This window comes from Anopheles marshallii, chromosome 3 (assembly GCF_943734725.1).
Source record: "Anopheles marshallii chromosome 3, idAnoMarsDA_429_01, whole genome shotgun sequence".
In the NCBI taxonomy this organism is placed as follows: domain Eukaryota; kingdom Metazoa; phylum Arthropoda; class Insecta; order Diptera; family Culicidae; genus Anopheles; species Anopheles marshallii.
The window spans coordinates 4,782,968-4,807,326 of record NC_071327.1 but is presented as its reverse complement, the minus strand read 5'-3'; the positions used below and the strand labels follow the sequence as shown (position 1 = coordinate 4,807,326).

The following is a 24,359-nucleotide window of genomic DNA, read 5'->3' as shown; positions in this document are numbered from 1 at the left end:
GTTGTTGCTCGGCTTTCCTTACCCGCCTGGTCACACGGAGCAGCATCTTATGAATCGCATTCCATGCCACATACCGATGCACCCCCGTGATGCATGTGTGGAGTGCGTCATCGATGCGAAACTCGATGCGCATCCCGATCGCATTTCGATCAACGATGATAAAACCTCTTTTTTGTCGATCGATCACTGCAGAGAATTAAGTTAGTTACATCTTTTTTTATGATAATAAATGTTGCGTAATTAATTTTTTAACAGTTTCCAACAAAACCATACCCATTAAATGGATTGAACTATATACAGATTAGAATTCATAAATCATTCTTCTTTATCTATCGTTCAGTATCAATCATCCTTTACACAGGTAACACAATTCGGAGACTCTGCAGGTGTTTGTTTAAAAGCAGCATGAGTTCTGATATTGAACCAAACGCCTTCATTCCTTATATTGACTGCCCACCGACAGCATTCCTAACACGGCGGGAAGCCGAACCAAAACCAAAAATGGTTTATGCTCCCGAATCAATAATGCTTTGATATTTGATTTATTGCACTTACGAAACATTTGAACTGCTGAGCAAAAATTATACAAAAATATCTGGAGAAAGTTGCAAATAGTCAATTGAATAGTTGGAAGAAAGAAACCACTTTCACAAACAAGAACAAAACGCACTTGCGTTTCGATTAAATTAGTATTTCCATCACGACCCGAACGTAAGATGCACAAACGAGAATAATACCACACTGCGGAAGGCACAAGACGGCTTGATGGGTAACTTACTGTTGCGGTTGTGATGTGTTGTACTGCTTGCTTCAAAAATAATCCCCCGAGACGTGGTGGTCTTTGGCAGTTAGTAGACTAATCAAATCAACAATCAGCACAACCACGCTGCAATTAATTCGATACGCATAAGCGACACGGACCCGAGCGACACCGAACGAGACCTGTGGTCTGTGTGGCCGTGAGGGACCAATCGGGTTGGATTGTTAATTTAGTGAAGCATTTACACTCGATTCCACGCGGACAAAGAGATGCGACTTTCACCAGTCTAGCCATATCGGACCATCCACCAACCAGGGTGTCTAGTTTTTCTCGCTGCACCCAGCAAAACCCATTAATCACAAACACCGTCCACCGTCCGCGGTAACCGCTGGGTCGATCGCTTTTTTGTTTGGGTGAGAATGCTGCGTGCTAAAGCATGTCATCCGCATGTTCGTGTTCCCGCGCTTGGCAGGTACGCGACGTGTAGGTGCACCCGGCGAACGCCACTGGGACGCCGTGTGTCGCGTTCTTCAATTAGATTCGCATCTTGCGATAACCCAGTCAATTAGTCAATTATCTTGATTAAACGATGACAATCGCTTCAAGCTGCCCGCCGGCCCGAAGAACGCACCGTTCGCGAAAAGCACCCGTCGCGGGAAGCGCAGGAAAAACTGGTCATCCCGCATCTGGTGCGTCTCGGTGGCTGAGCTGAATTGATTATTCCATCGAACCGGGCCATCGACGGAGCACCCGAACGAGATGACGCGTATGACCAACCGCACGGATGCAACATCACCGAACGCGTTGCAACGGATCCCAAAGCGGCATAATATCCACAAAAAGGAGCCCAATGTCTGGCGATGAAAGGTTCGATGGAAGTGATAACGAATCACTTGATCGATTGATTGGGGTTTCTGCAAAGTTTAGACGATGGCACATTTCTCGCGTCACCAGTAACACAGTGACCTGAAGGTGGTCTTTTCGTCGAGAATTAATTTACCTGTTCCCTTCTGAATAATTTTTATAAAACTATATGAAAAAGAATGTATTAGTAAGTTAAGCACTCGCACGAAACTAAGCAATAAATGCACACAATAACGTTACGATGAATCACTTTTGATTGACTGATCAGACATAACTACCGACTGCAGTAATACGCTAGCCACGAGATCTTGTTGGCTCGTATCGTTTAGGTCCAGCACGGAAAAGAGAAGTGATATCAACTGAATTCCCTTAGGACTGGTTTTCTGCCGGCTGGTACAGGTTGTGCCACGGATGGAGTTACCCGTACAACAGTCTATCCACAAACCATATCGTTTGACTGATTTCTTCGTGCTGGTGCTTTCATTCACGGACAGGAATTGCTTCACGGTTCTCGGAATCTTGGAGACACGGGGAATTCTTCTTCATGTTTCTAGGTATATCTTTCATGGACATCCCTTTGCTGGCGTAAATAGAGTTCAAAGCTAGAACATATAAAACAGCAATTAACAGTTAACAAGTACATTTTCTTGGGTTTGTGCTCCGTAGAACAAATTATCCATATGTTTTCGCATCACGCACCAACAAGGCAATGACGAATAAGACATTTAAATGCATGCAATGGCTGCTCTTAAAAGACCCTTCGCTGAAAATCAAAGAGCTATAATTTCGATATTTTGAAACCATTCGAGAGGAAATAAATGAGTATTTCATTTCCCACAATTGTATTAGGTGCTCTAGGAAGGTACGATGTTACATATTAAATCTGCCGATAGGGACCATTCCTACAACCAAGACCACTTGTCACCGGGAGAATGGTCCTGACGTGCGGACTGTCACTCACCGCCACCATTGGCTACCGAAAAGCAATCTCCCCACCCAAAACGAGGTACAGTGACACGGCCACAAACACCTCCAAGACCCACTTGATAGACGGACAACGACAACGGCGGAAGGCGGCGATCTGCAATTCATATATGGAGCTGGGTGCGTATTGTATGGTGGCGGCGATCGATCTTGTGCATCGAATCTGCTTGCCAGTCTGCATCGCAAGAGACCCCGACACCATAAACATAAGACTCAGGTGCCAATCCTTGAATTGATGAAACGATCAAACTTCTCTATACCTCTACTACATCCGACCTCTTCCTTCATGCGCTACCTTCGTTTACCACCGCAGATCTCTTGAAGGAGATATCGCGAAGAACGTGACGCTGAATTACCACGCAACGGCTAGCTTTCCAACACTTGGCAACTGAATCTTGTCCCTCGAAGATGGAATTCTAAGCTTGTCCAGCAGGTGATACGCTAGCACTCGCTTGCACCCCGGCGGCGGTTCATCTCAATAGTGCTACAAAAATGGAGATCACTACACGACACCTGGGCAATATCGTACGAGAAAGAGTAATAAAAAATATATAAATTTCACAGTCCACGCTCTACGAATAGCATGGATACGTTCCATAGGAACTTCGTACTATCCATCCAGCAGCAACCTGGCATCAAGAATTTTGATTAATTAATTAAGCCCAACCATCCAAACGTGGTCATGCACTGCGCTCGTCTGCAGACCTGCCTGGAGACTTACTCGCTCGAGACGGTGAAGTGAAAATGTCTGCACATATGTGCACTGTTTGGGCCGGTGGAATATTCCTTTCGTTCGATTTTACTACAGCACTCCACAGTACGTGTTCGTGTGTTCTGATGTTTGACGAGTGTACTAAGTTTTTGCATAAATTCCACTCGGCTTTATGCACCGTGAAGGGTTCAGTTTATAAACCGCCAGTTATGCCACCTTCGATACGTATCCTAAAAAGGTGTAATTCATCAAACTCAAGCTGGACACGATTGACAACCGGCGTAAGGCTTCCCGAGAGTTAAGAAAAATATAGCTTTAAAACAGAGTGAACGGCACTTCCCAATCTTGCTCACCGAAACTGGAAATTAATGTTGAAATTCCTCAACCTTATAGCGGGAAGCAACAAAGTATTTATTTGCTAACATTCGATTCGCTATACGGCTGTTCCCTTCCTGTAGCGGGAGAAGTTTATACGATATGAGTGATCAATTATTTTCGCGCTTGTCGAATGGCATGCTTACACTGGTATGTACTGTGAAGAAAATGTTATATCATTAGCACGGCTGCTCTTATTAGCGTGAACTGAGCAAAAAGACAGGAACCAGTTCTGCAGTACACAAGCTTTGGGAGACTTGTGGTTACTAATTTACGAACGTCATCCGTAGAATATTGTTCTGTCGTGTTTTCCGCTATTTCCAAGGAAACGCTGCGCAATACGACTCAAACAGAGCATGCCATGAAGCTGGCACCGAAAGCGATTATTCCTCTAAACAAGAAAAGCAATCCGCGGGTCAAGCTTGACAGAGTCGTGACAAGTCCAAAGTGCGGCAAAATGTCCTCCTCCGAAGGGTCCGATGATTCGGAAGGATCGGGCACATCAAAAACACCGTCTGTCGATTCGATTCAGCAAAGGATAGAAAATTTGCGAGCAAAATATCAAGATATTCTACAAGAAGGATTCTTTCGAAATTTACAACATGATTGGCTACATCAGGAAGCGGCCGAACCTAACTTGACCCAGGCAACACCATCGGACGCCTCCACGCTCGAGTGTGTAAGTGATGCGTGCGGAAGCTTTATAATGTTGAATGGGAGAAAATTTCCACTAGAATTCTTCCGAGACATTTCACCAGAGACTGTAGAACTCTCCCCGAAAGAATCGGTTGCACTTAGCAGCTGCAAGGAAAACGAGCTGCTAGAACAGGACGATTATAACAATCCTTATGTGGTCCCAACACCGAAACATATTGCACGGCGAAATGCGAAAAAAAGTAGATTTCACACGGCACGCTCCCGGGGCTGTCAGGACGTAAAGCAACGATTGCACGTTGAAGAGCTTCCTTTCGATGAGGAAATGCTAGGACCGAACAAATCAACAAAGTTCCCATCCCGGTTGGCTACCCAGCTCGATGCACACTATCGCAACGAACTAACATACCGGCCCCGCATACGAAACTTTTTGCGTATCGACGCCATCCATAATCTACGCGAATCGGGACGCCGACTGTTCGAGACGTACTATCGGCAGGAGTATATTGTTGGACAGACGCGCAAACAGCGCATCGAGAACGATTGCTACCAGCAGCTAGCGGAACGTTGCACCGAGCTCAGGGAAGCTGTCCGCACAATTCGGCAAGAGCGGTTCAGTGCAACCATGAGAGTGTTGGACACGGTGAAACCATACTTTGAAACTTCTGCCCAGATGGAAACACAGCTGAAAGCGCTGCAAAACCGTATGACCAGTCTGTGGAATCAGGTGGTGCGGCTGGAAAGCATCTGGGTACAGCGACTGAAGCTGCAAAACTTCCTCTACCTCATCATGCCCAAGGAATGGCGCGAACGCAACGACTGGATACATCAGGACGATCACGGGCAACTCGAGAGTTACCCGGTTTCGATAAGTCGCCGCGATGTGGTTAATATTCGTAACATTGACGATGGTAACGATATCTGGGCGGTGAAGAGATTCTTTGAGCACCAATACCTTGCGAAGAATAAACCCGTACACGAAGCCTTTGCAAGTGCGGCAGATTTGTTGCACGGCGTGGAGGAGTTGAATGCCAACTCCATGACGCTGCTGTCGCGACTAGACCTCATGAACTGGGTAAAGTCGAATGCTGAAACGGAATCGGAAAAAGTGCAACGAAACTTTGCGAACCAAATTCAAGCCATACGTCGCTTCATACGGGACATGGATGAAAGGCGCAAATTCTATGAGAAGCGTACCGTGGAGCTAAAACTACTGTTCGATGAGTTGGTGCAAGGGCCGCTTAAAGAAGCCATCCACAATGTGCAAAACCGGGAGATAGAAAGTTTGGTTACGGTCGTCTATAGTAAGCTTAGACCCGCGCAAGAACGTGACGATGGTTCGACAGTTCAGCTGTCCGGTGTCACATGCTTTGCGTTCATTTTCGAAATGGTCTTGCAACTGTTGGCTGACTTTGATCAGATGCCCGCCGCTTTAGTACACTCCATCGAACATAAGGTGCGTTTCCGTCGACGAAGGCGCACGATTCAAGCGGTCCGAGCGGCGGAAGAGGAACATCGAATCAACCAGCTGGCGGTACAGCTACGCCGTGGACTTGCACCGCCCTACAAGAAGCCGGATCACAAAGTTAAACCACCGCGCTCACGGCTCCGCCGCAAGGAACCGCCGGTTGAGGTGGTGAAACCACACATCTCCAAATTGGACGAGATATTCCGCACGGCGTTTGGCGACGATGCCACGATGACGCACGAGGAGCGACGTAACTTTGAGATCGATATGATCTATCAGAACTATTGCTCGGTACAGTTCGATCACTTCCTGCGTATGATCGGTTACGAGCCGGATTACGATGTGGTAAGTCGGGTGCAGCAACGTGACGGACCGGAAGAGAACTTCTTCAAGCGCAAGGAGTTACTTCCTAGAGTGATGAACAAACTGCACCAGTGGCAACATATGCAGCAGATGTTGCGCAATCGATTGTTCGAAAGAATGTCCGCGGAATTGCAAACCGTTCGCAGTTAACGTGTTGCGTTCTTCAATGCGATTTCGGTCTTGTGCAGCTACAATTTTCGGGATTGCTTGCGAAAAACATATCAAATTGAGTTTGTAATAAATATCTGCCTACCTATTGAATCAAATGCCATCACAAACAACACAATAGGGAAATATCTTTCTGCACAATTTCACAATACAATACGCACATTCTGTTTTTTTTAGCTTGTAAGAAACAATTTCCCCGAGTATTTTTGCGTAATAAAATTTGGATGGCATCTTCCACGCGTGTAACTATTCGAGTAGGTGGTATAACCTCATCAAGAATGTTTACAATAAGTGACAATTGTATTCAACACCCCAATGGTGGTAAAATTAATTTGATATCATCTTTCATTGCACTGTACAATTAAAATTATAGAAATTTAGTAACGACTTTGACTAATTAAAGAACAATTGGATTCTGATGAAATTCCGTGAAATAAAAAATAAGTAGTTGTTTCAATATATAGACACCTTGGCAAGTAGAGACAGTACACCGAATGTAAACATCATCTTCGCCGAAATGCGCTGGAAGAAGTGCCGTACTATCGGTTTTGGTTCAAAGTTAATTTAATATAAAGCAGTAATTCTAGTATTTGGTAAGCAAACTTGCGGTGTTTTGCTAGGCTAGACTTGAAGAGATCCGCTGAAGTCATTGGTCCAGGGAAAACTACAATGTAAGCAAAGTTTTAACATGTTTTTCACATCACCATCTTTCCACAGTTCCCGATCATATCTCGACTGCACCCGTATTGTGTAATTCAGCGTAAGCACTCTAATATTTCCCAGCAAAGACACAGCCAACAACAACGTTACTTATAATCCAAACCATCACGGTGCTCAGAAATAGTAGCGCTTCTCCCATGCTACCCACCCATGTCATGTTTAGCTTTTGTAATTATTTCCTCCCGTATTCCGTGTTCAGCGACCGCACGTCTGTGCTTCGAGCTTCCTGTCAATGAATGAATAATTTAATCGTTTTTTAAACACACACGGTTTTTTCCTCTTCGCTCTGGGTTGACTGTTTACCTCTCGGTAGTTTCCACGTGTGTGGCCTCAGCAAAATGCACATTTTCCCGCACTAGTTTCACGGTTGCCGGCTGTGTGTCGATCGTTCATCAACATTCCGGTTTCTTGCCCTGCTCAATGAGTTCAGCTATGACTCAGATCAGACGCATTTCCCGGTAGTCTTATCAACCGTTGTTAAATCCGTTGATTGGTAAGTTGTCTAGCTACTAACCACAAACCCCAAAGGACCGTTTGTATGTTTATCACAGCCACACACACACACATACACTCCTGTTCTCGCTGTGTTTCTTCCTGTAACCCGCAAAACTTAACCGCTGCCCGCAGTTCTAGGACAAATTAGCAAACAATGGCTAGTGCGTGTGCGTGGCAGCGATATAGCGATAGTCGGGAGTGTCGGGAACCATCCGCTCCGAGCCCCGAGCTGAAAACTCTATTCACAGCGCCGCACGAAGATGGCTTCCTCCTGACCAGTGTTGCTCCTCCACGCCGCACGTTTCGTGGAAATTACGGTGGTCCGTAATTAGAGCATAATTAATTCCCTTCCGCACCGGTCCCGATGGGTTGAGCTACCGAGAAGTCAAGTGCAATTATATTCCCCAACAAGGGTACGGACGGTCGGTCGGTGGGTTGTTCCAATATGATGTTACGAGTCGTGGTGCGCTTACATCAAAATGGCCGTTTTCCTGTGCTGGGTTCTGGGTGAAATTAATAATTAATTTTCTCATTAAATATTAATACCATCTCGGTGGCCGGTTCCGACCAGCAGCAAACACCGCGAGATGGCGAATGTTGAGCCGTGGTTCGGGGAGCGCTTCCCGTACGCAAAGGATCACGGGGACTAAACCAACGTCTTCGCCGGTCGCTGCTTCGCTTTAACGTTTGAAGTGAAGGCGTGTGAAGTTTTGCAACTTCACAGCGGTCAAAGAGGGTTCATGTTGGAGGGCCGTTGCTCGCAACATCAATCAAATCTCACGACTTACGGGGGATGTCGTGCAAAGCTAATGACAGGCAGCTAGAATTATGCTTCTGGTCGTTCAGCGCTTGTGCAACCATTTAAAAGGTAGATTTATTTAATCAATTCCTAGACGAGACGAACGAACCGTGCGATGGTAATCTGAGTAAATCATGGCTGTTTGTTGCAAGCCGGACGGACTGTTGACACAGCGCATAAAAATATGTGTAAGCTACACCTCGGGCAGCGCGCTACCTTCATCAGGCACAATTAACCACAACCAACCAGCGCGTTCCAATTTAATCAACGAGCTCTCGTGATCAATTCTGTAAAATTAACCCACCGGCAACCGGTACCGATTTTTCTTCCCGCTTTATGCGCCGTCATAAATTGTATCAATTGAGCCAAACGCTACCGTTGGCCGACCAAATGAGGCAGTAAATTTGATAAATTAAAATACATAATTGTCGGTATATTTCATGGCCCTTTCCAAAACAAACCTCTCAGGTGCAACAAATTGTTTGATATTTTGTTTTGCTTTGTTTTTGTACAAACGCTGAGGATGCATTTATTGTTACTCTATTTTTTTTTTTTTGATAAATCTCTCGTGCCTTCGCTGCACGCCCGCTTCATCATGGTTTATCGTTCAACGAAGGGCAGAATATAAATTCATTTAAATTAAAATGCAATACGCACATGGTGTTATGGAGACGCCCAATCATTCATTAGCCAAATGCACACAAGACATTCCAGCGCATTCGGTTATCGAAACCGATCCGTACACATACACCGCCCGGTGGCATGATCGGTCCGAAATCGTTAGCTAATGGAAAAAAAAATAATCCCCGCAAACGCTTCTCCTACCTCGGCGGCACCAATCGCACTCCCGGGTGTAGTGAAAAACAAACAACATTAGTGGAATTGTTGAGCGCACTGATAAATAGCCGTAGTGCATCGATCTAGGGTGAGATTGGGACAGGGAGAGAGCAAACCCCCCCCCCCCTCCCACCCCCATATACACTTTATGCACTGAACCAACCCAACCATCCGTTGTTTGCTCATTACTTTCTGCAAGCTCGAACGAGGCCCCTATCGCCGTTTGGGGGCAAGGCTGGATCGCTCTCAGGCGTGCCTTCTGGCGGGTGCGTGAGCCAACGTGGCAGCTTAGGTGCGTAACGAATGCAGGTTTGTTATTATACGCATCGAGTGGCCGAGCGACGAGATACGCTGAACAAAAAAGCGATAAATGCACCTGCACCATTGCATTATGCCTTTGGGGACTGCAGGAAAAGTTGTATGGGAATGGTGTTTTTTTTTATATATTTGCAATGCTTGAATCGGTTTATGTTGTGTAGACAGAGAGACTGCGAGTAATCGGCACGCTCAAGGTCTAACAGGCATGCATTAGAGAAATACGAGTTTTGCGTGATACTCAACGGGTAAGATACGACTGTCCCGTGGAGATTTAAACTTATTAACTTTTGCAACATATTAACGTTATTCGCGACGTATATCCACAATCTCGTCTCAGTACAATCGAAAACCCATGCCACTCCATTTCCATTGGGAGGACATAAATGGGATCCAAATGGGAGTGAAACAAATAGCAATTAATTTTTATATTATCATCTATCACCTGCCTTCTAAGATACGCGTCATCATCGCCGGCAAGCAGTTTGTGCAAAATTGTCAAGTTGTGCCATAAATTGCTAGAATCGTTCTACAAGATTTATGCGGCGTCTCGTACATTGGTAGCTAAAACACTCGCATGCAATCATTCCGATGAATAGCTGCTGTGGAGTAATTGTAACATTGAAGCTCGGTAGCACTGTGTGATTTATGAAATGCAACCCGCCATAAACTGCATGAAGACCTTCAACTTTGTTTTGGACTCTTCACCGAACGATGTGCACCACCGCGTACTGGACGTACTGTGACCCCACGGCATGACGCACTACCCCTTTATCTACCCCTTTCCGCCAACCTGCGGATAACCGGTAGTGGAAACGGGTTAGCAACATTGTCGCGACTAATCGCTCCGGTAGCATCTTTACGCAGCATCGCTTGAACATCTCCATATCGCTACTGGCACCGCATGCAGCCGTCGCTGCCGGAACTGGTTCACAAGCAGCACTGGACGAACAAAACCTGCTTCACCGTGGCTGGGTGTAAGCGCGAGGCGGCCAATAGCCAACATTACAGAAGCAAATAAATCGACCCAACCGGCATCGGGTACAGGGAAGTTTTAAGAAACAACTTTACGGATGGAAAAAAAGAAAACGCCTAGCGAAACACTGGCAGCAAATGGTGTGCTAGCCTCCGGTGAGGTGAAATTAGTGTCTATCTTTAAATGGCGCAAGTGATTAATTAGTTTCTAATCTTGCCCCATTCGATGGTGCCTGCCCACATTGAACGCTCGTAACAATAAATCATTATTGAAAGTACTATTGCTTTATCAAGAACCGGTTTTATGACTTCATTAGTCGTATCTGTGAAGTTATAATGGTTATTGTTACTAACTGTTTTAAGCACTTTAAGCGTATGTCGACATTCTTGGTAATGCAGTTTCATGGTTTTCAATAGGACAGAACATTACCAGTAGAGCAACAAAACCAGTTGGTTCGGCACTATTACCCCACTACTTAACGTATTTGACAGCTGTCAAATTTGAACTGTTTGCGATGTGTATTTCTCCGTATCTAATTGTGATAACATTAATAATTTTGTAGAACAACAAAAGCAGTGGCTCATAAAGGCCTTTCCCCCTTATAAAAAAGTGACTTGGAGATGCACTTACCCTTTCATACTGATAAAATGGTCGACTCGGTCCGGCACGGCCGTACAAATAAGGATAGTATGCACCGTACATAACTTCCGGGCAGGATACTGCCATTGCGCTCGAACCGGCCAACTGCACTGAACACAGCCGCTTCCACCACAGATGGTCAAGCACCGAGCGCGGGCAGAATAGATTACGGACACTGTCACAAGCACAGGCACGCACAGACACCGAGACACATCAACTCACTGCGGCTTGGGATTTTCCTGGGTGGACCTTTGAAGGGTCTTCTAGAAGTTCATCGATAGAGCTGGAGCTTAGTGGTGGCCTAACGCACACACACAAATACACACACACACACAAACTCACACACAGAGAGTCGGACTGATCTTGAGTTGGCTAAGGCCGACGGCTTCTCCTCGCCTGTAACATTCTCGGCGGCGACAGATTCAGGTGAACACTTGCACTTCCAACTGCCCAACACGATTGTAGGTGATTGCACAATTGCACTACCAATTAGCCCACGGTGTCACGGTTCCACGTGAAGCCAGCGCTGTCTGTGTTGCTTAGCTGAAGTGATGTCGAAGACCAAACCAAGCGCCCTTCACCTGAGCGAGGCTGTTAGACACTCGCACCCGTACACATCATCACGTCACAATGCACAAATGCAGTCGATCATCACACCGTCACTGTTTGATGTATTACTTTTTATTGCTTCTAATGCTTCGATTTGTTCACTATTCGCACGTTGCTTTTTAATACGCTTATCACTTTTAGTTTATTCCAAGTAACACTCCATTATATTCTGTACGTTTTTTTTATTAAATTGATTTTATATTGCCTACGTTGTAATTACCTAAATGAAACCACTTTCAAACGTATCAATTACTAGACGTTGTACACAAGCAAGCAGCCGTTCTCTTCTAAGTTCCGTCCGCAGATATCCCCGAAGGAAACCCTTGAGTCTTTGAAGCACTGAAAGCAAAGCAGTAAGAAAGAGAAAGAGAGAATAGGAAGATGATAAAAACTGGTGTAGCCTCGCATCGATTAGAAAGGTAGATATGAATTTTTCCTCACGAACAAAATGCATCGTACGGAGCGTTTCATTGACAGACCACGACCCGGCAAACGCTTGCCTCACTCACGATCCCCACCGTTCGATCGATCGTTTAGACGGAAGCAAATAGAGAGAGAGAAAAAAAAGCCCGAAACGATTAACAATGTCCAACGGATCGTCTCGTCCTATCTGCGGTTATTAGGTGCAGCAAAAAGCAATAAGTTGCACCGTCAGTCACCCGGTGCAACGACGTGCGCGGTGACAAAATGGTTGCAAATTTATGCAGCAAAACAAACACGGGAGTTCGCTGCATGTCCATATGGTGTCACGAAAACCCCGGTAAGCTACTCGTTATTATTATTACCATTATTTGCTGCTCTGGTTCACTGTTGTGGTCCTCCGTCTGTAAGAGCGTCTGAGAGATTGGTGACAAATTTTACCGTCGGGAAATCTGTAATTCAGGGCGAGGTGTAAGCGCGACGGTGGCATCGGTGGTTGACGAAAAATTAAAATGCCGCTTTTATTTATTGCCAGCAACGTTATCCATGGGCAACAGATGGCGGGGAGAAAGGGTTAGACGATTGTTGGGAAAGAAAATGATTTGCAGTTGAAGATATTCATGTGACCATAAATTATGTTCACGCTCTCACACATTTCGTGTGACGAATAAGTGATCTGTCGGGTAAGCTTTCGCGCGATAAGAGTTTGATTGATAGTACTTAACGGAGCATTGTACAGTGTGTATACTACGGGTGGAAACAAAGATTTAAGGATGGTTTCGTTCGTGCTGGTATGCAAAAACAATGGCTTAAAAGCTTCAGACAAGTGAAAATATTTTGAACAAGTAATTAAACGTTCAGAAGATTGTGGTGCTGAATATTTTTATTTCAATCGTGAGCTCAATATCTTGAGATGACCCTGTGCATCGGTAGCAAATCTCATCCTGATTGTGGTCCTCTTTGCAGGTCTACATTGTTGTTCAGTTATCAAGTTAAAAAACAGAGCTAGAAATAACCAGCTAAGACTGTCTTCTGTGTCTTCTGCTCCAGCATTTTGGGGAATGTTCAGAAGAAATTCAATTGTTCGATGTGTACATTTTTCATTAACTTGCAATTGCTTATGTGTTTCTTTGAGTTAATCTAATTCGTAAATGAATGGACAATTATTCTTTTACATGTTTACAAAAAAAAATCAAGCACGAATTGCAGAAACCCGCAAATGAAATTGCTTTGGAAACGTAATTTGGTGGTTTTTTAAATTGTTCTCCAACTAAAGCAGTGCCACAATTAAAGTTCCTTCCTTCCTACACCATCCTACAGAACGTAATATTTCAGTGGTTTCTTTGATTTGTCTTTGTTTGAATGCTGGCAAAGCAAAAAAGTCCTCTTAGCAACCGAACGGAAATGGAAAAGCAACACGGGAGCGAAAAAAGGTAATTAGTATGCAAAGAGCACTAGCGCACCGGTGCTGTTGTGTAGCGCCATAATGGAAAAAAACGGGAGTGATGACTGGGAAGAAAATGGCAAACAAAGACATTTCCAAGCAAGTGTGTTTTGGGATTTTGTTTTACTTTTTTCTCTTGAGGGAAATAATCATGCAAAACACACTGTATATTTTTATAATTACAGCTCCTGCTAAGTGGTCTGTCAATGCAATGATCTGATTCCCGCGAAGGAGAAACGTTAGGCTGCGAGCTTTTCTTTCGCCATTCATGGTAGTACCGGAACTTTCGCCCTTGCGAAAAACCTCCCATGGATGATACACCTGCGGTATCATTACCAAAGCTGTGGGCTCATTAACATGTGCGTAAGCATAATATACGGGAGGTGTACAGTGGTGGTGGCTATGTATATGGGCAGAGTGTCAGGAAGCAGCATAGCATACATCCATAATATACGCGAATCGATGCGACTGTGTTTCATTGCAGGTCGTATTGTGAGAAAACAAGGAAGTAAGCTGTATCAGCTAGAATCAACTGCAAAATCCCATTTTGCCGAGGAAAGTACCAGCAAGTGTCTCACCCTCTCACTCTGGTGATGTGCCTCTTTTGCAAGCAGCTTCGATCGACGTAGCCTGCTTAGGGGCGGTAAACATGACAGGAAAGCAATGTTTCGCAATCCGCTGGTGCAATGATAGTTTATGCATTCGTAAAAATGCATGCTTGATTTGATGGACAACCCAGCAATGCACCGAGCAGTCGTCCCAAAGTGGGTCGCATCGGGAAAACGATACGCTACCTTCACGTTGCATATCGCTCACTACGCCCAGCTGCAGTTGCGTTCATCGGTTTCCGTTTGGCACCGTCATCCCTGACGTGTGTGGTTTGTATTACAAAAAAAAATAGCTAGATCAGCCCTTCAACCCTTTAGTGGGAATCAACATCGTGCGCGAAAGCAGTTGGTAGGGTAAGACGCAATAATTCTTCCAACATTACATTAGCCCCCGAAGCACGGGTAGGTAGCAGTTTGTGCACGTTTCAAACAAACGCAGCCTTCATCGGTGCCTCTATATCCTATCCTTGACGGTTCGTTTCGGGCCGTAACGCTACACTGAACGCGTTATATTTCGCACATACCACTACCATCGTGTATACAGCTCGGTTATGTGTAATGGATACACTACACACCCGGCCGGCCTGGCCCGGGGCGTGCAGTACTTCGTTAGCGAGTTGAAGAAGAACAACAGGCATGCAGTAAACGAGCCATTTTGGAATTCCAAATCTTGCGCACGGTATGGTGGGCGCCTTCGGTGTGGCCTTCGCTAGCCCGCGGTGGTTGCAATTGTTGTCAAAAATGGCCAACTACGCGTGCAGGGAAGAAACACACGAACTGGGTATCGATCGACGCACTTTGTGTAACGCTGGTGGTGTTACATATCTCGTTTTATGTAGTAGGTGAGTTCTCGGGTCAGGTGCATCGAATAGTGGAGTATCTAAAAAACAAAACGGATTTCAAATGCAGTTCCTCAAATGTTTTACAAATCTGTTTTTGCTTTTATATTATTCGTAAAACAAACAAAACTTTGGAGTAGAAAATGGAAATAATATTGCTCCCTGTAAGCGAATTGACTGATTCTTCACTTAAAAATTATAAAATTTCCTAGGATTTTAGGAACTACATGTACTGTGGATAGGAGTCCTCACACAGAAACAGGACGCCTTGTAAAAGTTCCGAACACCTAACAGTCATCTTATTTGTCATTGTTATTCCAATTGCGAGACCTGCATATTGAATAGGCCTACATTGTGAGCAGATAAGGGAAACTTGTCTTATAACATTTAAGTATGAACGTTATTAAACTTGTATTACAGGTACACCAATTGTAAATAATTTAACAAATCATTGTTCTGCGCCAATTCATTAGAGAAAAGTCTGAAGTTCACATAAAATTGCTATAATGAAACACACAATGAACTGTTCTCTTATTTCCAGCGTTCATTATTTATTACACCCTCAGTTAAATTGTCCAGAAACTGATCACAAGTGGGCCTCATTCAATATAACATCGCTCAAAACATCATCAACTCTTTACCCTGTCAGACCACAGTGCGAGAGGATACTCCACATATGCGTACCAATAGTTCAACTAAATCATCTCACACACGAAATGACCGAAATAATCTGGCACATATTTGCGCCGCGCATCGAATAGCCGAGTTTGAAATAACTTTCCCACTATCGAGGATCAGCGCGCTGTCACCTAGAAATCCACCCGCGGTTTTCAAATTTGCCCAATTTAAACATTCACCCACACACATGAACACCACCCCCCCCGAAATACACACATGGTACTTAGGAAAGGTCATCACCACAACTAGTGGTGCTTGTCGGCGGCAAACTAAAGAATCTAGACAATCCCGCGACAAAAGAATGTCCTGCAGCGGTAGAAAAAAGCGGCAACAGTGCAAGCCGCTTGCCTTGTCCACTACCCCTGCTCAAAGTCAAAGGCCAAATTGCAAATAATCGATTTTTGTAGAGACGTGCGAGAAAGACAGGGCGATAATGTGTGAGGGAACAAGTGAGACAGCAAGGAGTCGGTTTGATCGACACCTAGTAACATCCTTTAGTAGTTTTGTTTTGAAAATGTCACCACGCACGGAATTGAAATGTCAAACGTTTCACTTACTTAAGATACGCGGTCGCAGACTTTCATGACACTTGGTGGGCCGCGGTTGTTTAGTATCAGTTTGAGCCGGAAATTCTTTCAATGCACACCCTCTGCAGATATTTCGTTCACGCTAAAAACTGATAATCCTTCATCCACACCAAACAACGCACTATTGTGTTTCTGTCAAAATCGATCTTGTTTTTCTTTTGTTTACGTCAATTTGAAGAATACACACATACGATGTACATAAGTGACATGCGCCACTACTTCACGCTTTTTTGTTTCATGTTTTACGCACGTGTGTTAGCACGGGAACCAATCGACAACCCCACCATCATAGCAGCAACACATACCGCGTAAAATCACTCACTCACTGCGATCGATTATTTGACAAACTGGGCAATTCTGCCACAGCCGCAGACAAGCACAAAACGTCAAGCAGAAACACAGACACCACGCTCAACACACGCTTACTATGTTTTCGAACGCACGATTTCGCACAGCGTGAAGGGAAAACACACAAAACAGTATTTTCATCAATGCTGCCTAGTTTGGTTGCCGCTGCTGATCTCTAACGACACCGGAGTTTGGGAAGGAGCACACGACGCGGTCCGTCTGCATCGCACGTTGTTCAAACCGAAACAACGCGACCCAAAGGCACGTTCGCGGTTCGAAACGCATCAATCCCGCGGGCCCCATGAGTGTGTGCGTGTGCGTCGAACAGAGAAAGAGAAATAGAGAGAGTGAGAGCGAGAGCACGCGTGTTTCGTAGAACCAGTTTTCCCTTTTTTGCTGTTCACCCGCTCCTCCATTTTGAAGGCCGTCGCGTCGCCAAAAACGCACAAAACCCGCATCCAATCGCTGCCGGCGAATGGTTTACGAAGGGGCGGCCCTGTGCAACATTTCCCTACCAGTTACGCCCACTTCTTCGCAACTGCTTCGCATCCCTTCTCTTTCTCGCACGTCTCATCGCGTCGTTCGTCTCGCTCGGCGGTCGTTGCACAAAAAGTGCAATTGTTGTGCTTTCGGGGCAAAACAATGAATGCGCGCGCTTGCATGTGTGTGGGTGCGCATGATCGGAAAACGCCATTCAACGTGTGTGCATGCCCCAACAACAGATTGCGTTCATTTTTCAGTGTATGGATGCATTCAGGCCCGCACACAGCGAAACCTGCTAGGGTGCGTAATGTGTGTTAGTACAGTCGTTATTTTTCTTCCCTCAATTCGCTTTACGCATTTCGCAAATCAAGCGCAGCCCGTAGGTTGATTTTTTGATGAAGTTATGATGATACAGTCGTAGTATGTCGTACGGCAGAAATGCTCTTGGCTGTAATTGTATCCTGTAGCGATTTGTGGGAAGATATTTCTAGGGTTTTAGTAGAAGCATGGTGGAACCTATTGGATGACCAAATGCATTTCTTTTATTTGACTTAGTAACACCAGTTACAATCAGGGTTACAATTGGCAGATAAACTTCAAATTCCCGTTTGGTCTTCATTTGCCTATCGAACTTTGATAGCCGTTGGCGAGAAGTATTCTTCCGCTACAATTGGGAATCGATAAATCGCTCCGTGGAACTTAACAGTGCGAATGTACGGAATGCTGATACGGCATAGCTCTTCATTCGAGCAGCAAAACCGGCAACGTTCTGAATCCCCCTCCCCCCTCATTCTCAACGAAAACCGGATTGATACGATGGTCCGGGTACGCGCGCAGAAACAGAAACAAAATGAAGTATGAATGATTTTCCCGACATTCCTTGTTGTGAAGTCGTCCGAACTGGGGATCGGAACTGGTTTGCGAATTTCAAATTTGGAGGATGTTCTCAAAATTAGAGCACACAAACAAACACACACATGGATGGACGAACGTATCGCAATCGATGAATGAAGTCGTCGTATGAACATGTGACTCTTATTCGCTTGTTTTATTACGGCGGCTTGCCCATACTTGAGATCGATGCACTGAACATATGATAAAAACCTTCGCGAACTCAATTTATCATCATACATCATTTACCCCGACACAAGCTCTCTTATGCAATGGAGCACTAAATGAACCCACAACTCCACACCCATGCCCACTCACCATGCTGACTTAACAAGCGCATTATTACACTCATTTGCATAAAACAATAAAGTGACATTATAATGACATTTCCATGGAAAAACTCTGTGGCGTGCGTATTTATGGATGGAGGTGGTGCTCATTCGTCATCACTCGAAGGGCACCAACACTTCATCATAGGTATGTCATCATTTCGTCAATATAATAGTGTTCGTCTGTTCCCCTTCGCATTTCCTTCGTGTTGTCCAACGTTTGGTGGAAATTATGATCATCCTATGTTGGTCCGACCGTTCTTCCTTCGTTGGAATGAAATTAAATGCAAATTGAGTGTTATCTAGAAAGGGCAGAGGGGACAAGGATGGAAGCAATTTCGGAAACAGCAGAGTTTTAGTTGTGTTCTAGGAAACGATAGAACTAAACCTCAACCAAACCTATCTAGTAAAGAATTTAATAGAAAATAGAAGGTGTGAGAAAGATGATATCGATGTTCGGGGCAAGCTTTAAAGAGTTCTGGCTTATTAGTAATAAGCATAAGAGAAGACATTTTGTTTAGGAGTACACAACAATCGTTCTCAGCGTATGGTAAACAGTAAACATCAACTTTATTAACTGAAATTATAAAAATAATTATGATTTGTTCAACTAGGCGTCTCCATAATATTGAGTATGTAATATTAATCATTTATTCGAACACAATCTTATCATTAAATTTATTCTTTGAATCTCAATCTCGAAACGACTTTGTGATTCCTATTAAATTGTGGAACAGACGGTAAGTTTTGCGTCACGCATAATTTCTTTCTGATAGCTGATTCGTTCGGAGAAGAAATGTAAATTGTCTTAATGCCTTTTCTTACCCCAACCGGAAACGAAATGGTTAAACTATTCGTTGAATCTACGGGACAAAGTATTGCAATACAGTATAAGGCCGATAGAACGCATCTGGATAATCCAGCGTATTTTGATTTCAGTTTCTATTGTCTCTTGCCACTAAAATACTAAATACTAAAAATCGACTATGTCGGCATGAAACTGCAATAACGACCGTTGCTCTTATCTGACGTTAAATAACGCTACTGTCATTCCAGAAATTTGACCGTGTAATCGCGGCATAGCAAATGTCAAACAAATGTTCTGTACTTTTTGTAGCTTTGTTTACATCTAATCTTCGTTCAGCCGGAAGCATTGAATAAGGTAATAATAGTTGTTGCTAATATTGCTCATTTGGGCTAAAGTTGTATAATTTATATCCTTTTCTGTTGGATTGTAATTTTGTTTAGATGGTGTCCACAGTGGAACAGCCTAACCGGATAAATCCTACTTTAGAAGAGCTGGCGGAAGAAAAACGGAAATTTCGATATCGAGGTAACCATGAGGGAAAGATAACTAGAACAAATTATAGTAACCAGTGGTTAACCTATTGTTCATTTCGCTTCTTCGGATCATACCAAATCTAGCGGGTGCGTTTTTGGCAGCAGTCGGTTCAACGGCAGCCGTAGCAGGATTTAGTAAAGCAATCATGTCGGCGAAGAAATCGGACCCGAAGTATTTCGATAAAGGCCTGCACGGAAGCTTAGCGCTGCATGAGGCCGGTACGAGTTTGGCCTTGCGAGCACTCGGCTGGGGTACGCTGTATGCAGTCCTTGGAACGGGAACACTTTGCTACGGAATATGGAAGCTAAGCGGTGCGAACAATGTAAGTACTGCTGCATTGCAAGATGATTCCGATTGGTAATGGTTTTGGAATAAAATTTTCTAACAGATGGAAGAGTTTCGTGAAGCAGTCGGTAAAGCATTGCCCCGAGTCCCTCGCAACGATCCACCAACGAGCCGTACGGAGTTTGAAGGATTAACCGATCTCATGCAGTACCTTACGACGTGGGGAAAGGATGAGAAAAACGTGTCTTCCTTACCGAACAAACAGTCTAGTCCGTAGGAAATGGTTTAATGTAAATTGGGGATCGCAGATCAAACCGAAAAGCTTAGTTGTAGTACGCCAATCTGTGGTATCGCGGAATTAAATGTAAATAGAGAGCACCATCTAACGTATATAGTAATTCAAGTAATGAGATATTTATTTGTGCAATACGAGAATTTTTAAAAATTCAATAATAATTTCTGGTAACGCAAAAAACATTAATGGCCACTTCAAACATAGCACCAATTCGTCTCTCTTCCTTCATCAGGCACACTCGCAGTTGTTGGGAAGGAAGAATTCACATCTGAATTGTTTAGATTCGTAACACTGTTACCATTCTTTGGTCCAAGTTTACTTCAACATCAACAAGCTATTGCTCAGCAGATCGTTCGTTCTGGAAATGGGAATGAAACAGGAAAAAGTTTTAGCATAGCTAAACAAACGACGCGATTTAAAACTTACGTATTAATCAACGTCTCGTTTGCAGCAATTAAATCATCGACATCAGGACCATCATCCACGCAAGCCCGATTGCCCTCGAAGCTTTCATTCGAAACGGACGATTGCATTGGGGTCATTGGACCACCGACCAGAAACATTGGTTTGCTGGTGTTGGGTCGCGTCCGGTTAGAAGCAAACACAGGCATCATATCGTCAAAGTCGACAAAGCAAGGAGCACCATTCGTCCCATTCGATAGCTCTCCGTTACTAGTCGCGGGTTGGTGAGAATGGTCGATACTAAACAGCAGCTTCCACACTTCATCCTGATGTTCCAATGTTAGCCGTACCAGTTCTCGCTTATACTTTTCCGTTAGCTCAACTACTTTTTCCATCACTTTCTCAATCTCTTGCATCTCATGGCGAATGTCAAGCAGTTGACTGCAAAGGGAGGACAAATTATGATTTAACGATAGGTGAAACTGATTCAGATGCAGATGAATCTTTCAACCAAATGAATTAATCTTTCGAGCATCACTAATAATCTATCTCAACTGAATCGGTGTTATTGAAGACTATCAATACTTGGAACATTTTATGTATCGTGATTCATATGGATGAGTGTTCTCAAAACTCTTGAACAAATCATGTCCAGCTTCGCTTACCGTTGCAACTCCTGAAATCCTGGATCACGTAACAGCACATCCCGACGCTTGAGACACTCATACACGGCCTGCGACATGTCCATGTGCGTTCTTTCGTTCGTAATTTTTTCCAATATCCTTGCCCGCGTCTGTTCGTACCGTCCTTCGACGTTTTTAAGCCCAAAGTAATCCTGCTGCGCATACTCGTGGAGCAGCGTGTGGCGTAGCGCATCCCTGCTGCGCTTCAATACCGATTCGTACCGCCTACTGATCTTGTCAGCCATTTCGGAGAGCTTGCGCACGTTTGATTCAATGCGAGTACACTTTTCTGTCCACTGCTCAGTGGCGGACACGAACGAAGCGGACGGTATTCGCTGGAAAAATCAAACAAATACAATTTAAACCATAATTTTTAACACACTCACTCACACAAAGCGTTATCTTACCTTTGCAGCGTTGAGTGCATCACGTGCATGGTGTACGGTAAGCTTATGATACTCCACACCACCCAGTATCGCGTACACCACCTTGTTCATCCGGCCAATTTCATCCTTTCGACGCGCAATATTATCATTCAGCGTCAGACCATAGTTCCGTACGCCATCTAGCACCAGCACATACAGCCGCTGCTCGCGGGCGACAAAGTAGTACGAGTTGGCAATAAACTGACGTAACATGTGCGGTTTCAGTTTAATTTTTATGTTCTGAAATACGTCCGTAATACTGTTCGGTATGCGCGGTTTGAGATCACGCTGGACGATACTTTCACGGGCGCCCCGATGTACGACGTATACCATCGGTTTACCGTAAAAGTCAGGGAGATACAGATCGTAGGGACGTGTATCATTTTCAACGCGCGGTTCGCGCTTCTGTTCCAGTGGAAGTATGAAATCGATCTCATCCACCGGGATGCCGGTTGCTTGATACACGTAGTCGCGTAACGTTGCCAAACTCGTTTCAGGCGTTACTTCGAGATCAATCCAACGACAATCGTAGAGTGAGAATAGTACTAAAACACGCTTTTCCAGTATTTGATCGAGCAGGGAAAATATCTTCAGTACCGTCGAAGCACTTTGTTTGTCGTCGACAATTTTAACAGCTTTAGCACCATTTTCTCCACTCGAAGAGGGTTCTCCTTTGCCGGGAGCGGTGTACGGCACATAGCCGCGCTGTTTTGGATTCCACTCAAGCGCCAACGTAAACCACCTTTCCAGCTGCTTTCGCAGACAGTCGGAAACATGATTTTCGGCAAATATTTCCGTATGATATGTGTAGTTTTCACGATTATCTTCCGTGATTGCAATGTCGGCCGATTTCTTCTGCTGTACGTGCATCATCCAGCGGGTGATTGGGGCGTGCGGTATAAAAGGACGCACGCCAGTAATAATCTCAAACCCAATCACACCCATAGACCAATAGTCCACGGAACAGTTGTACCGATCACAGTAAATCAGATCCGGCGCAATATACTCTACCGTTCCGACCAAGCTTGCGTTCAGACTCTGCTTATCCAATGCCTTCGCATAACCTAGATCTGTGAGCTGAAGAAAAACAATTAACCACAATTAGCTGCCGTGCGGCACTATTCACGCAAAACTTACCTTATAGATGAACCGATCCCCGTGCTGTTTTAGCACCAAATTTTCCGGCTTTATGTCCCGGTGCGTTATTTTTAGACTGTGCAGATACGCAACAGCATTACGCAGCGAGCGCAATACATCCCGGACATCCTGTTCTCGTAAGCCGGAACAATTCTCTACCCGGTTGAGGACGCGCCTCAAATCACCGCCCTCACAGTACTCCATACACAGCACCGGCAGTGCATTGGCCGAGCTACGCAGCAACTCCTGAATAAAGGTGACCGGTTGGACACCCACCGTCCGTACGATGTTTTCATTCTGGACGGTTTCTGTCATCAGCTTGACCTCGTTGCGCCATCGTTCACAGTGCTTTTCGGTGATTTCACTGCGATCTAGCAGAATGTGAAACTTCTTTATTGCTACAGAGAAACAATAAACAGAGTGAGGAATTGATTAAGCGTGATATAAGGGATAATGGTGCCCGTTCCATTCTGCAACTACTTACCCACTGTCTGCTGTGTTTGTTTGTTCCTCCAGAGGGTAACCACACCGAAACCTCCATTGCCCAAACGTTTCTCACGGCACCAGTCCCCAATGAGTGGTGGATCTTCAAATGGTTTAATCATTGTTTTTGCAAGCAGTGTTGTCCAGTGAAACCGGAACGAAAGAACTCTCCCGCAGAACAATAGGACACACAGTCGTGTTCTAATTTACCGGAGGAATGCAGCCGGATTAGCTATATTTAACCTATCTACCTTACATTCCCAGACGCCGGTGTAGGAATATCTGGCTGCTGATGCTGCGCGAACTAAAACACAGGCTAGAAAACTTTATTGCGTTCTATAAATAAAGAGAAAAGTTTTTTTTCCTTCGCTACGAAAGAAAAATAACAACAAACAACGATTACACTGTTGACAGTTGTTAAGCAATGATTATACGGATCGTTGTGTGCAGCAAAACAGCTGTTTAGGAAAGTGCAATAAAAATGCAATTTCATAAATAATGCAATGATTATTGAAGGGACTATTATTTATTTGATTTCACGGTCAATAAGGTACGGATCTATTGTTTCAGCTACCTAGAGGTGAACAAAACAGTTTTTTTCTGTTCAGAACGGTTGGAAAACAATCTTTATTCACACCTAAATGTTGAAAGTAATGCACTTTCTATAAAATCAGAAGACTCGCCTATCGTTTACCAACCAACAAGCTACACATTCCTCACGGCGTTGACACGGTGAAAGGTGTTTATGCAATAAATTATAGTTTTGAGATTTTTATAATTTCCAATCGACCGACATTTTTGTTATGTGGGAATCGTAATATGGATGTCAACTGTCAAACAGCTATAATTATAGCAATATAATGACAGATTTACATCGAATTGCTGGCCTTATCCACCTAGCGGTTCTGTTGAGCTATAATTTCTGAATCACTACATGTTTAT

The 24,359-nt window shown here is 44.4% G+C and overlaps 4 protein-coding genes across 4 annotated transcripts in view; 2 read left to right on the top strand and 2 right to left on the bottom strand.

The window, feature by feature from the left end:
* LOC128716042 (protein vestigial) overlaps positions 1–11,216 on the bottom strand; it is a 34,873-nt gene extending 23,657 nt beyond the window's left edge. Inside the window, exon 1 of the mRNA XM_053810965.1 lies at positions 11,121–11,216. Within this exon, the coding sequence (XP_053666940.1) occupies positions 11,121–11,216 (96 nt within the window). The remainder of the gene's footprint in view (positions 1–11,120) is intronic.
* Positions 4,153–6,330, top strand: LOC128716040 (uncharacterized). The gene has a single exon (XM_053810964.1). The coding sequence runs from the start codon at positions 4,153–4,155 to the stop codon at positions 6,328–6,330; it is 2,178 nt and encodes a 725-aa protein (XP_053666939.1).
* Positions 11,217–19,451: 8,235 nt separating the features above from the next.
* On the top strand, positions 19,452–20,269 carry LOC128714470 (transmembrane protein 242). Its single transcript, XM_053809343.1, has 5 exons — positions 19,452–19,525; positions 19,558–19,570; positions 19,614–19,698; positions 19,791–20,029; positions 20,096–20,269. The coding sequence occupies exons 1-5, from the start codon at positions 19,452–19,454 to the stop codon at positions 20,267–20,269; spliced, it is 585 nt and encodes a 194-aa protein (XP_053665318.1).
* A 333-nt stretch (positions 20,270–20,602) lies between these two features.
* Positions 20,603–23,539, bottom strand: LOC128711796 (inhibitor of nuclear factor kappa-B kinase subunit beta). The gene is made up of 6 exons (XM_053806683.1): positions 23,419–23,539; positions 22,935–23,332; positions 21,780–22,874; positions 21,355–21,707; positions 20,714–21,130; positions 20,603–20,645 (listed from the first exon to the last, which is right to left on the bottom strand). The coding sequence occupies exons 1-6, from the start codon at positions 23,537–23,539 to the stop codon at positions 20,603–20,605; spliced, it is 2,427 nt and encodes an 808-aa protein (XP_053662658.1).
* Between the last annotated feature and the right edge of the window lie 820 nt (positions 23,540–24,359).